The sequence below is a fragment of the Trachypithecus francoisi genome, unplaced genomic scaffold, assembly GCF_009764315.1.
Source record: "Trachypithecus francoisi isolate TF-2019V2 unplaced genomic scaffold, Tfra_2.0 Lachesis_group11, whole genome shotgun sequence".
NCBI lineage: Eukaryota > Metazoa > Chordata > Mammalia > Primates > Cercopithecidae > Trachypithecus > Trachypithecus francoisi.
The window spans coordinates 124,788,217-124,802,120 of record NW_022681456.1 but is presented as its reverse complement, the minus strand read 5'-3'; the positions used below and the strand labels follow the sequence as shown (position 1 = coordinate 124,802,120).

General features: G+C 46.8%; 2 protein-coding genes across 2 annotated transcripts; both read left to right on the top strand.

The window, feature by feature from the left end:
• Positions 1-4,474: 4,474 nt before the first annotated feature.
• On the top strand, positions 4,475-12,929 carry LOC117090594 (complement C1s subcomponent-like). Its single transcript, XM_033222976.1, has 9 exons — positions 4,475-4,640; positions 6,158-6,283; positions 7,002-7,199; positions 7,736-7,889; positions 8,437-8,552; positions 8,963-9,041; positions 9,566-9,694; positions 10,365-10,439; positions 11,756-12,929. Exons 3-9 carry the CDS (start codon positions 7,155-7,157, stop codon positions 12,046-12,048), a joined length of 891 nt encoding a protein of 296 aa, XP_033078867.1. The 5' UTR covers positions 4,475-4,640; positions 6,158-6,283; positions 7,002-7,154; the 3' UTR covers positions 12,049-12,929.
• Positions 12,056-12,929, top strand: LOC117090595 (complement C1s subcomponent-like). The gene has a single exon (XM_033222977.1). It carries the CDS (start codon positions 12,096-12,098, stop codon positions 12,540-12,542), a length of 447 nt encoding a protein of 148 aa, XP_033078868.1. The 5' UTR covers positions 12,056-12,095; the 3' UTR covers positions 12,543-12,929.
• Positions 12,930-13,904: the final 975 nt, after the last annotated feature.

Here is a 13,904-nt window from a genome sequence, read left to right as displayed (position 1 = left end):
TAGGGCCAGGGGAGCCTTTGGTTGGAGGCCCAGATGCCTCAGTCTCTGAATCTGATCAGCTTCTCCTTTCTCCAAGACTTTCCTGGGGGGCTGCTGCTGTGTTTACAAGGTTCCTACCAAAGCAGTGGGAGACCACAGGTTGTGAGGGATTCTCTTTTCTGGGCTGTCCCTTCCCATTGACCTCATTCTTCTTGCCATCATTCAGCCCACAGCCCTGGTTCAAGAATGGCCTGGGTTTCCATGCCCAGGATGTAATGATAGGAACACTGGGGCAGAGGAGGGCACGTGGGAGTGGGCAGAAGAGAGAGGAGCTTGGTTGCCTTGGGGCCCTGGCCTGCTTTAGCCATGAATGACACATGGACATAGAATAGGGATGGCCATGTCAGGGCAGCCCTAAATCAGCCCTGGGTTTGAGACCCTCTGGGGCAGCTGCGGAGGGGGTAAAATGTCCCCATCTCCTCAGCATCTGCTCAACACAACTGCCAGGGTTGAAGCCGAGGGTGCGGGTGTGGAGCAAGAAGGACTTGGTTTTTCTGAGATGGAGCCAGGCCCCTGGGAGGGAGGAGGGACTCTAGTCTCTCCTGTCCATCAGGCCATAGTGTCCTGCTTTAAAAATTTTGCTCTTGGCCGCGTGTGGTGGCTCATGCCTGTGATCCTGGCACTTTGCGAGGCCAGGGTGGGAAGATCTCTTGAGCCCAGGAGTTCGAGACCAGCCTGGGCAACACAGTGAGACCTTGTCTCTAAAAGTTAAAATAAATAAAAAACAATTTCACTGTTTTTGTGAACTGTGAATTGTGAAGAAACACTGTGTTTGTGTTCTTTCTTCATCACCTCTTCATGGCACCAAATATCTGATGGTACTTTACCCCATAGAGGGGCTTGGGCTGCAGAGCAGGCCTCTGTGTTCTTAAGCCTTTGTAGGCTGTTCTGCTTGTTTCCTTTATTAGATTAATCCCTCCAACCTCCACCCTTCTGCCCTCACCCCCGTTCATCCATTTATGGGCTACCTGTTTAATGTGCAAGGCACTTTCCCAGGCAATAGATTGCAAGAATTCACAGAGCTGATGCAGTTCCCCATCAGGCAGTGACCAAGTCATCAGTAGTTAGACAGCAGGCACACAGAAGGTGCAAGATCCACCAACACTTGTAGGGTTTTTCCAGCAGGCCTGTGTGTCAGAGCTGAGGACTGAACCTAATGGAGGGCTGGTCTGTGATGGGATCAGGATATGAACCATAGCCTTGTTAGGTCAGGAAAGACAAAAGATAGGGGAGAAGGAAAAGGACTAGATCAGAGGACGAGAAGGAAGGGGAATCTCGTGTAACAAACTGCACATTAATATTCTGGCAGCAGCAGTGTTGTGTGTGTGTGTGTGTGTGCACTGTATGTTCATAACGGAGGCAGAGGGAACAGGTAAGGAGGTCAGTGTTAGCTGAAGCTCTTCCATCCATCGTAGGGAGTCTCGGTTCTGCCTTGGCATTGTGCAACATGCTTGGAGAGTGGCGTGAGCTACCGCGCCCAGCCATGAATTTTATCTCAATACAAATTTTTAAAAAATGGTTGATTTTTCTGGCATGTGTGGCATCTAGGTAGGGAGATATTTTAGGAATGGAGAGCCTGTCTGTAGATCCTTAAAACATATGGCACAAAAAGAGGGTTTTCTCTTACTTCAGCTTGTTGGTCTCTCTTCCTCCTTTTCTTTTCCTTTTTTTCCTTTTTTTTTTTTTTTTGAGATGGAGTCTTGCTCAGTCACCCAGACTGGGTGCAGTGGCGCCATCCTGGCTACTGCAACCTCTGTGTACTAGGTTCAATGGATTCTCCCCTCTCAGCCCCCTGAGTAGCTGAGATTATAGGCACCTGCCATCAAGCCTGGCTAATTTTTGTGTTTTAGTAGAGATGGGGTTTCACCATGTTGGCCAGGGTGGTCTTGAACTCCTGACCTCAGGTGATCTGCCTGCCTCAGCCTCCCAAAGTGCTGGGATTATAGACGTGAGCCACCGCTTCCAGCCTTTTCTTCCTTTTCTAGTCCATCTCATTAACTTCCTTCATGCTTTTCCTCAGGTATACCTTGACCCCTGAAGAATGAGGAACAAGCTCCCTGCCTCTTCTTTTCTGGGCCTTCTTGATTGCCCTGTTCTTCCTCACCTTCTGCTTCTTATCTTCCTTTCTATTCTAAGGTTTTCCTTTAACCCCTGTGCCTCGTAGGTCCCAGTCGCAGCTGAGGCTTATTGGGGGAACGGTGCTGGCAGGTGGCTACTCACCAGGCATACACTGAAGAACCTCCTCCCCATCCTGTCTGTCCTTCCAGGTCCCTGGGTTTGTGCAGGTGAGTGCCCCTGAGGGGCAAAATAAGGAGAGGCAAAGAAATAGGCTCAGAGTGGTAGCTGTTGGTTAACAAGGAGGTTCCTGCAGAGGGAACATCAAGGCCCTGTGCTGCTGTCCCTGGGGGCCGGAGGGGTTGCCCAGCATGCCCACTGGCAGGAGACAGGGGACTGACCCACTTGCTCCTACCAGCTTTTTTTTTTTTTTTTTTTTTGAGGCGGAGTCTCGCTCTGTCGCCCGGGACTGGAGTGCAGTGGCCAGATCTCAGCTCACTGCAAGCTCCGCCTCCTGGGTTTACGCCATTCTCCTGCCTCAGCCTCCCGAGTAGCTGGGACTACAGGCGCCCGCCACCTCGCCCGGCTAGTTTTTGTATTTTTAGTAGAGACGGGGTTTCACCGTGTTAGCCAGGATGGTCTGGATCTCCTGACCTCGTGATCCGCCCGTCTCGGCCTCCCAAAGTGCTGGGATTACAGGCTTGAGCCACCGCGCCCGGCCTCCTACCAGCTTCTGAAGGTAAAATCCTTATGAACGAGGAGCAGAGCTTCGATGGAGGAAATAAGAAAGGCAGAAAACGTCACGTAGGAGGGCTTGGGGCAGTGATAGAGGCTGACAAAGGCAGCATAAAAAAAGGCAGAATATAGACAACCTATTTCTCTTAGGCTCACCCCATCCACCCCTACTTCACCCCCTTACCTACCACTGTTTTCAGGATTAAAGCAATTTTAGCAAGATTTTAGGAACTGTGGGGAGATAGCTTGGATTTTCAGTAATCGGGGGAACATAATCCCAAACGAACTCTGGAAAACAAATGTAGGACGTTTTTACGTTCCTTGTCATTTGGCTGTCCCTTTTCTCCTTCCCCAGACAACCCTGTCTCAGTGGGGCAGCACTTCCTTCTCAGACCGCTTGTCCCAGGGTCCCTGCCTTCCCCTAGTAAAAGAAGCTCCTGCCTCCATCCGTGGGCGTTGGGAGCATCAGCAGAGATGCTCCTCACACAGGGCACCAGCTTCTGGGGTCCGTCCCGCAGACCCTGACCCACAGACAGATGAATAACGTACCCAGACACACCGATACTCAGTGAAACAGCAGCTAGGGGTCCTGGCCCCTCAGAGACACCGAGGCAGGTGCTGTAAAGAGTAGCCGCCACAGCCCCAACGAGCTGGCTCTGCAGACGTTTATTAACACAGTTTTAACGGCAAAGGCTTTGAGTCAACACGCCTGTGGGTCATTAATCTGGTCGCCCTCACCCCGGGAGAGCAATCCTGCCTGCGAGTGATCAAAGATTACTTTTAGGACCACATGAGTAAATAAGCTCTTTAGATAAAGTCCTGTATGCTCCTATGTATCTATGTCCTGAGTTTTTAAGAGAACTCAGCTGCCTTCAGCCAAGACTTTCACAAAAGCTGTGCAAACTTCTTGGCTTTCCAAGAAGGCTTGTGTTTATTTCCTCTTTCCCACCACCCTAACTGAACTCCCACATATTTTTGTTAGAGATGGGGTTTCACTGTGTTGGCCAGGATGGTCTCGATCTCCTGACTTCGTGATCTGCCTGCCTCGGCCTCCCAAAATGCACCTAAGATTCTTCCCAGTGGCCGACCGACTGCCTCTCTTCTTCCCCCTTTCTTCTGCCTCTGAGAAATAGCGCTTTCTGTCCTAGGCTGCTAGTGCCTGGGTCCCACACCAATCTATACCTCTTTTTTTTTTTCAGGTGCATTGTCCTGTTTTCCCTTTTGGCATGTGTTTATGCTGAGCCTACCATGTATGGGGAGATCCTGTCCCCTAACTATCCTCAGGCATACCCCAGGGAGGTAGAGAAATCTTGAGACATAGAAGTTCCTGAAGGGTATGGGATTCACCTCCACTTCACCCATCTGGACATAGAGCTGTCAGAGGACTGTGCATATGACTCAGTGCAGGTATGTTATAAGCACAAAAAGAATAGAGAGAGAAGACCAGGGTTGAGGTAGTAGAATAAGCATGTGGGAGGGAGAGATACCTGTACTCACAGTGAACTGAAGTCAAGTCTTAGAGGCATAAATGTTCTACTCTCTCTGTCCCTTCTCTTACCTCCATACCAAAATATTACCCTTTCCTAGCTTTTTTTTTTGTTGTTATTGACTCTTCTCTTAGATAATGTCAGGATAATAATCAGGAGACATTGAAGAAGGGAGGCTCTGTGGACAGAGGACCAGTAACAATCCCCACTCTCCAATTGTGGAAGAGTTCCAAGTCCCATACAACAAACTCCAGGTGATCTTTAAGTCAGACTTTTCCAATGAAGAGCGTTTTACGGGATTTGCTGCATACTATGTTGCCACAGGTAAGGCTCACCCTTCTGCATATGCCATATTGACCCAGCTAGAAGATTAGAAGTGAGAAATCCACTGAGCAACACGTTGATTGAGGATTCTGTTTGTAATTCATACAAAAAGTGTTGACTTGGCCTTGGTCCCTCCATAAATCACTTTTGTGAAATTCAAATGCATGATCATATCTTAGTGGTGATGATGATAATGGTAATAACACATATTACATAATACACAGTAATTTATTGAGAGCCACTGTAAACTGGGTATGTGTCGGGGATTTTTCCTATTTTAACACAATCATCACTTTAACCCTTCAATGTAGGTGTTATTTGCTCCATATAAAGATGAAGAAACTATAGACTAGGAAAGTTAATAACTTGCCAAGAATCACATGAGGAATGTGTAGTATTTAAACCCATTCAATATATGGCATTCAAACCTTCAAATTCTGGGTACTTCTGTATCTCTCTCCAGGTTAAAATGAAGCTAGGACATCTCATAAAGCCAAACTATTGTTTAGATTTGATAGAAGGACCAACATCATATAAAGCAATGAATGTACTGATTCCTCCTTGCAGAAGACATCGTCATGATGTTTACCTTGCAGAGTGCCATCCCTGGAGCTGAAACGCTCTGTACATGAGAAAAGTCAAGGATCTCTGACATTAAGAGCTCCCTAGGCCGGGCATGGTGGCTCATGCCTGTAATCCCAGCACTTTGGGAGGCTGAGGCGGGTGGATTACTGGAGGCCAGGAGTTAAAGACCAGCGTCACCAACGTGGTGAAATCCTGTTTCTACTAAAAATACGAAAAATTAACCAGGCATGGTGGTGCTGCTTGTGTTCCCAGATCCTCGGGAGGTGGAGGCATGAGACTTGCTTGAACCTGGGAGGCGGAGGTTGCAGTGAGCTGAGATCACATCACTGTACTCCAGCCTGGGTGACAGAGTGAGTCTCTCTCTCTCTCTGTCACATGCACACATACTGCCCTCCAGCCTCAGTGACAGAGTGAGACTATGTCACACACACCACACACACACACACACACACTGCACTCCAACCTCAGTGACAGAGTGAGGCTATGTCACACACACACCACACACACACACAGCACTCCAGCCTTGGTGACAGAGTGAGGTTATGTCACACACACCACACACCACACACACACACACACACACACAGCACTCCAGCCTCGGTGACAGAGTGAGGCTATGTCTCTCACACACACACACACACACACACACCACACACTGCACTCCAGCCTGGGTGACAGAGTGAGGCTATGTCTCACACACACACACACACACACACATGAGCTCCCTTATAGCTGTGTAGTGGTAGGGCTCAACTCTGGAACCATATGTCAGGAGAGTAATATAGAATAATACCAGCCTGAAATGTGATCCTTGAGGGATCTTTAAGCAATAGGCCTTTTCTACTTTTTCTTATCCTTATGGTTTTGGGTTTAACCTCATTCTTCCTTCTTGGTGTTTGTTCTTGACCTCAGCCTCTCTCTACTCTTTGTAGACATAAATGAATGCACAGATTTTGTAGATGCCCCTTGTAGCCACTTCTGCAACAATTTCATTGGTGGTTACTTCTGCTCCTGCCCCCCGGAATATTTCCTCCATGGTGACATGAAGGATTGTGGAGGTGAGCTTGGTATCAAGAGGGTCGCATGTTCCTTGGGATTTGGAATGACTGGGGACTCAGAAAGGGCTTTGTCCACCCTTCCAACTTCTGTTAGGCCCAGCCTTCATTTGGCACTTATTCCTTTTTTATTTTTAAATTTACTTATTTATGTATGTATTATGTTTAAGAATTTTAATAGTTTTGGGGGTACTGGTGGTTTTTGGTTACATGGATGAGCTCTTTAGTGTTCAATTCTGAGATTTTATTGCACCTGTTACCCGAGCAGTGTACACTATACCCAATGTGCAGTTTTCTCGTCCCGCTTCCAACCTCCCCCAGTGCTAAGTCCACAGAGTCCATTATATCACTCACTACTGGCATCTATTCTTAGTTACTCGTAAGCTGAGATGAAGCCACAAGAAGGGAGGAAGATAAGACTACAGGGTAAAGTTAGTTAATTGGAGAAGAGAGATAGATGCCTGTAAAGAGTCTACTGGGGGCTGTTCATAACCAGAAAAGGCTCCATCCTAAGCAGAGTGATGGAAACCTAATAGGGCTTGGGTGTTCCTGCTGATATGTACTGCATGTGTAATTGCTGCATGCCTCCAGTTAGGGCGGGGATCTCAGGTTAGTTTGAATGGAGGACTGTCAGTTTCTGAGAGAAGGAATCATAGAATAGTACAGGAATTCCTTTGCTTGATGCTGTGTTTGATTCTCCCTTTCACTTTTTCTCTCTTAGTTAATTGCAGTGGGGATGTATTCACTGCACTGATTGGGGAGATTGCAAGTCCCAATTATCCCAAACCGTATCCAGAGAACTCAAGGTGTGAATACCCGATCCGGTTGGAGGAAGGGTTCCAAGTGGTGGTGACTGTGCAGAGAGAAGATTTTGATGTGGAACCAGCTGACTCAGGGAAACTGCCTTGACAGTTTAGTTGTGCGTGACAGTTGATTAATACCCCCACCCTCAACTTACACAAAGAGATCTCTCCCTGAAGACAAAGAAAAATTTTTTTTGAGACAGGGTCTTGCTCTATTTTTCAAGTTGGAGTGCAGTGGTGCAATCATGGCTCACTGTAACCTTGAACTCTTGGGCTCGAGCAAGTCTCCCACCTCAGCCTTCTGAGTAGCTAGGCCCACAGGCATGCGTCACCATACCCAGCTAATATTTTTATTGTTATTTATTTATTTATTTATTTTTTTACAGAGATGGGGTTTTGCTATGTTGCTCAGTTTGGCCTGTAACTCCCGACCTCAAGCAATGCTCCCACCTCAGCCTCCCAAAGTGCTGGGATTGTAGGCGTGAGCCACTGCACTCAGCCTGAAGATAAAATTATCTTTTCTCCTGACCCTTAGTTTGCTGCTTCTTATTTTATGTGACATTTAATGCCTCTGTTATTTTTATCTCCCACCCCTGAATTTTACCTCTTTCCTTTAGTTCTTTCCCTCTTCTGATTTCATCATTTCGTTCAGTTTGTTGCAGGAGATCAGCAATTTGGTCCTTACTGCGGTCATGGATTCCCTGGGCCACTAAATATTGAAACCAAGAGTAATGCTCTTAATATCATCTTCCAAACTGATCTAACAGGGCAAAACAAGGGCTGGAAACTTCGCTACCATGGAGATCGTGAGTAACCTAGAAGTGCCTCATTGGTTGGTGATATCAAAGTCCCCAAATAATGTGGGATCAAAGCAGGTAGATGATCCAGGCACAATGGAAGCACCTGTGATCTCAGCTACCAGGGGAGGCTGAGGCAGGAGGATCCCTTGATCCCAGGAAGTAGGAGTCTGAGTCCACTCTGGGCAACAGAGCAAAACCTTGTCTCTAAAACAAAACAAAAACAAAGCAACAATAATTTGAAAAACAGATAGATTGTTGTTCTGATAGTATCCTGAGATACTTCACTTCCTCAGGAAAATCTAAACCAGTCAATGGTTGCTAGGAATGCCTCAACCCCTAGTAATCCTTTAACTAGACCTGAGAGTGCAGACAGTTTGGGGGTGTTTAGTTGGTAATGCCATATGATTTTAGACATCTGCTGTATTGGAATGTTAAGCATCAGGAATGAGGACAACTGAATGATTTTAGAAAGTGTGAGAATGATGTAAATAGAATGAGAGTCTTCAACTATTTAGTAATGTTTTTTTCTTGCCCCAACTTCTGTTCCTTCAAGCAATCCCCTGTCCTAAAGAAGAAACTCCCACTTCTGTTTGGGAGCCTGCGAAGGCAAAATATGTGTTTAGAGATGTGGTGCGGATAACCTGTCTGGATGGGTTTGAAGTTGTGGAGGTAAAGTACCATCTTGGCTTCTCCCTAATCCCTGGCCCCAGATCAGGATGAGTGTACTGAAATTGTCCAGTTGTTTACCAACGTAAGTGTGTGATCAAGGTATAACGCCTTTCCCATAAACACAACAGCTTAAGATCTGTAGTTCTCCCTTGTGAGTCACAGAGCTCCCTTGCCAGCTTGGCATTCTCTCTCTGCCTTCAGTCTTCTTGGGGAAGGGGAGTTGACACGTTGGGGCAGAGCTGTCTGTCAGCCTCATCTCCTGAGTGCTTTGGGTCAGTCTGCTAAGATGTTCCCAAGCTTCTTGTGGTGAGGACTCCTCATTGATCCAAGGCCAGAGATCAATTCCAGTTTTGATTTTGGTTTCCCATATCTCTCTTCAGAAATAAGTGGTGATGTTTATTATTCTCCAGGGACGTGTTGGTGCAACATCTTTCTATTCGACTTGTCAAAGCAATGGAAAGTGGAGTAATTCCAAACTGAAATGTCAACGTACGTGTCTCTTCAAAGTGGAAGTCTTTCTTTTTCTCTCAGAGAGAATGGAAAGATCAGCACATTCCAATTCAGATGCATGGTTTCCTCTTAGGCATGTGAGGGAGTGGGTTGGGTTTTTGAAGGGAAGCCAGTCATGGAGGCTTTTCCAGTCCAGCCCTGAAGCTGTTCCCAGGCCAACTAGATCGTCAGGTTTCTTTCCAAGGAAGGGGCTATGGGATAGGTTGAGTTAATAGCCCCACGTGGGTGCATTTGTGGCTTCCAGTGGGCCTTCACCAATCGCTGAGAACCAGGCTCTTCACTACAGCTTTCACGGGGTCATCTGAGTTGGCATCTCAGTGGGCCAGAGAGCTGAGAGATGCCAGCTGGGGAGGATGGCCACAGAGAGGCTGGTGTGGGGAGGTTCATCCCAGGTGTGCCTGTGGATATGGGGTGGGGAAGCAGTGAGGGTGAAACTGGCCCCTTGACTCTTCCTTGGAGGAAGTGGCTGTCCTGACTGTCGTTCTCCTTCCTTGGTCTGGTAGCTGTGGACTGTGGCCTTCCTGAATCCATTGAGAATGGTAAAGTTGAAGACCCAGAGAGCACTTTGTTTGGTTCTGTCACCCGCTACACTTGTGAGGAGCCATATTACTACATGGAAAATGGAGGAAATGGTAGGTTTCTTCTACTGGAGGAGAGAGAGTGAGAAGGTGTTGGAGGATAAATCGTATAATCTGTCTGTGCCAGAGAGAGTTTGGAGACAAATGAAGGCGATAGGCCAGACATTGTTCATCCCCTTAGCTTCATCTAAAGATACACTTTTCATATGGAGCAGGGCACGCTCAGGGCAGCACCAGTCACAGGGAATCATAGAGGTCACCAGCTCAGCTTCACAGCTGCCGCAGGAATTCCCCTGTAACATCCATTCCGTGGGATTACCCACCTTTGGACCAGTTATTTCATGTACAGCCCACAGGAGCAATGCCTTCCGCTTCAAGCCAGCAAGCTACACTGACTGGCTTTCTTGATGTGGAGGCTTTGGTTGTGCTAGATGAAGGGCTGGATGAGACACTATACATTCTCCGCATTGCTTTGTATTTTCTTTTCCCACTTTCCTAATGCCTTCTTTCCTTCTGCTTTGGAGATGTTCCCTTTGTCTCCCCTGGCGGGCTAGAGGCCTGAGGGATTGTTTGGAGGAAGATATTTTTTCTGGCTGATTTAATCTGATTTACTACTTGAATCCCAGAGGAGCTGAGGCTCTGAAGGAACAGAGCGGGCTGTGGGATGGATGGAAGAGGTAAGATGTGGTGGTGAGTGTGGCCTGTGTTCTCTGTGCTACTCCAGGGCAGTATCAGTGTGCTGGTAATGGGAGCTGGGTGAATGAGGCGCTGAGCCCAGAGCTGCCAAAATGTGTTCCAGGTAAGGAGGGCCGAGGCTTGGGGAGAGATGATAGGCATGGGTGAATGGGAGTCACCTTCTGAAAGCAGCTGTAACTGTCTTGGGAAAGGACTGAACAGTGGCCTGCCAGAGTCCAGCTCAGTGAGGTGGCAGTAGCACTGTGCCATGGGCTGTCGGGGCCGTGGGGAATCTCCTCAGCTACACTGAAGCCAGGTCGACTGCAAGGAAATATAAGTATGAGCCAGCGACAGTTGTTGTCTGGTAATGTAGCTGCAGCGAGAAGATACATAACTGCTAAAAACAGGGCCTGAAAGCTGAGAGTGAGTAATCAACACTCAGAAACAAGACTAGTTAAATAACCTAGTTATTATATTAAACGTTTATATGGCAGCAAGATATCGAGGAATTCAAGGAACGAGGAAGATCAGAGTTGGGTAGCAGAAGGCTGGGGCAAATCCAGTAGGATAAAGACCATCCTGGTTGTTACTGAGAACTAAAGACCAAGCTTATTTGTTGTGTTTATTATCTCATTCACGTCCTTGTAACAGCCCTGTGAGCTAGGTGTCATTAGTCTTACTTGACCGGTCAATGGGTGGGTGCAAGTTCGCAGAGTTAGCAAGTTGCGAAGGCCAGCTTTGAGCCCAGGTCTGTCTAAGTCCAAAGCCTGTTGTGCTCAACTTGGAGTCCCTCCCGGCTGTCTAGCAAGGGATTTAGGTAAGCAGCTTCACTTGAATTCAGTTATTAGTATAACTGAATGGTAATGGCACCAGTCACTGGGAGTGACAGGTCAAGGCCAAAGAAGGGACCCCTCTCTACTTCCTAGGCTGACCTGTGGTTTAGTAGGAGGGACTCAGGTGCCACTAGGACTCCAGTAAAGAAGGCGATTAAAGTTTGATCTGGGCATCTGAAGAAGGCAGAAAGCTTCCCTCCTCCACCAACTGTGTGAGAAAAGGGTTTCCAGCACTGGCTCTTGGTTGGGCACCGGCCTCACGTGCTGAGTTGGGAGGTGGAATGGGGACCTCTGCCCCCAGAGGGGCTGTGAGTCACACTGTGGATAGCGTGAGGCACTAGTGCATCTGGACTCAGTGATTCACACACTGCTTCTGGTTAACTGAGCTCTCCCATGAGCCTGCTATGACATCGGCAAAGCGGGGTGTTTAGGTAAGACCAGGGTGGGTCAGGTATTGAGCTTGTTGACCAAATAGGATTGACCATTTTGTACTAGAGAACCCTGCAACCTAGCAGGTAAAATTATTTGAGTGGTTGGAGGATTTGCAGGAAGCCAGTATCATTTCTTACTCCTTCCCTGTGGTTTTTTTTTTTTTATTCCTTCCTAATCTGTGGAGTCCCCAGAGAACCCTTTGAAGGAAAACAGAGGATAATTGGCGGATCCGATGCAGATATTAAAAACTTCCCCTGGCAAGTCTTCTTTGACAACCCGTGGGCTGGTGGAGCGCTCATTGATGAGTACTGGGTGCTGACGGCAGCTCATGTTGTGGAGGGAAACCAGGAGCCAACAATGTATGTTGGGTCCACCTCAGTGCAGACCTCATGGCTGGCAAAATCCAAGATGCTCATTCCTGAGCGTGTGTTTATTCATCCAGGATGGAAGTCCCAGAAGCACGAATAAATTTTGATGATGACATTGCACTGGTGTAGCTGAAAGACCCAGTGAAAATGGGACCCACCGTCGCCCCCATCTACCTACCAGGCACCTCTTCTGACTACAACCTCATGGATGGGGACCTGGGACTGATCTCAGGCTGGGGCCGAACGGAGAAGAGAGATCGCGCTCTTCGCCTCAAAGCGGCAACGTTACCTGTAGCTCCTTTAAGAAAGTGCAGAGAAGTGAAAGTGGAAAACCCCAAAGCAGATGCAGGGGCCTATGTTTTCACTCCTAACATGATCTGTGCTGGAGGAGAGAAGGGCATGGATAGCTGTAAAGGGGACAGTGGTGGGGCCTTTGCTGTACAGGATCCCAATGACAAGACCAAATTCTACGTAGCTGGCCTGGTGTCCTGGGGACCCCAGTGTGGGACCTATGGGCTCTACACACGGGTACAGAACTATGTTGACTGGATAAAGAAGACTATGCAGGAAAATAGCACCCCCAGTAAGGATTAATCCAGATACATCCCACCAGCCTCTCCAAGAGGCATGACCAATGCATTGCCTTCTGTTCCTTATGATATTCTCATTATTTCATCATGACTAAAGGAAGACAGGAGGGAATTATTTAAATAGAACTTGATTGTTGAGATGTCTGGCTGGAAGTAGAGGTAGAGTTTGATCATAGAATTGTGCTGGTCATACATTCATGGTCTGACTCCTTGGGGTCCTTTCCCCTGAGTACCTATTGTAGATAACACTATGGGTGGGGCACTCCTATCTTGCACTATTCCACAGGGACACCTTAATCCTTTGTTTCCTCTTTACCTGTTCAAAATTCCATTTACTTGATCATTCTCAGTATCCACTGTCTATGTACAATAAAGTATGTTTATAAGCAAATTTTGGCTGACTTACCTCATTCCACACCAAACCCTCAGAATTATAGAAGGGGAGTGGGATGAGAAGGCTGTTATGTCACTGAAATTGGGCATCTAGCAACTAATATTTAATTTAATTGTCATGAAAACAGGGAATTCAGCTTTTCTTCTCTCTTCCAACTGCGATTTACTGAATATTGTGGATTAGTATGAAGATCACAAGTGTAAGGCATCATATTCTAGTTTTGAAATTCATTAATACTTACCTGGCCAAAAAAAAAAAAAAAAAAAAAAAAGGAAAAATAAGGAAAAAAAGAAACTCATTAAATCTCATCGGGTGCATGGCTCACACCTGTGATCCCAACACTGGGAGGCTGGGGTGGGAGGAATACTGACCCAGGGGTTCAAGACCAGTGTGAGCAACATAGGGAGACCCTATCTCTACAAAAATAAAAAGTAAAAATTAGCTAGGCATAGTGGTGCTTGCCTTAGTCCCAGCTACTCAGGAGGCTGAGGTGGGAAGATCGCTTGAGCCCAGGAGGTCAAGGCTGCAGTGAGCTGTGATCATGCCACTGTACTCCAGTCTGGTCAACCAGAGTGAGACATTGTCTTGAACAAAACAAAACAAAAAAACCCCAACTTATTCAGAAGTCCATGTACAACAGTTTGAGTTGGCTGTTTAAGATCTTCTTTAAGTATAGTATTTTTCAATATGTCAACTAAAAGTTAATTTTCCTTTAATACTCACTTGTATCATGCAATATTATCACAACAAAAAAGAAAAACTACAGAAATTGAGCATGCTCTTGTCTGCTTTCCTGGTGGTTTTGATCAATTTGTGACAATGTTTTCATTAGATTGAACTCTGTACCAAGATGACATAGCAGAAAATTTCCCTTCTATTTTCTAGGGGAAGGAAAAGAAAATATTCCTCCTCCCAAAGAATGATTAGTGATGAGAAATGACTACAGAATAGAGACTTAGCATTTTACAAACT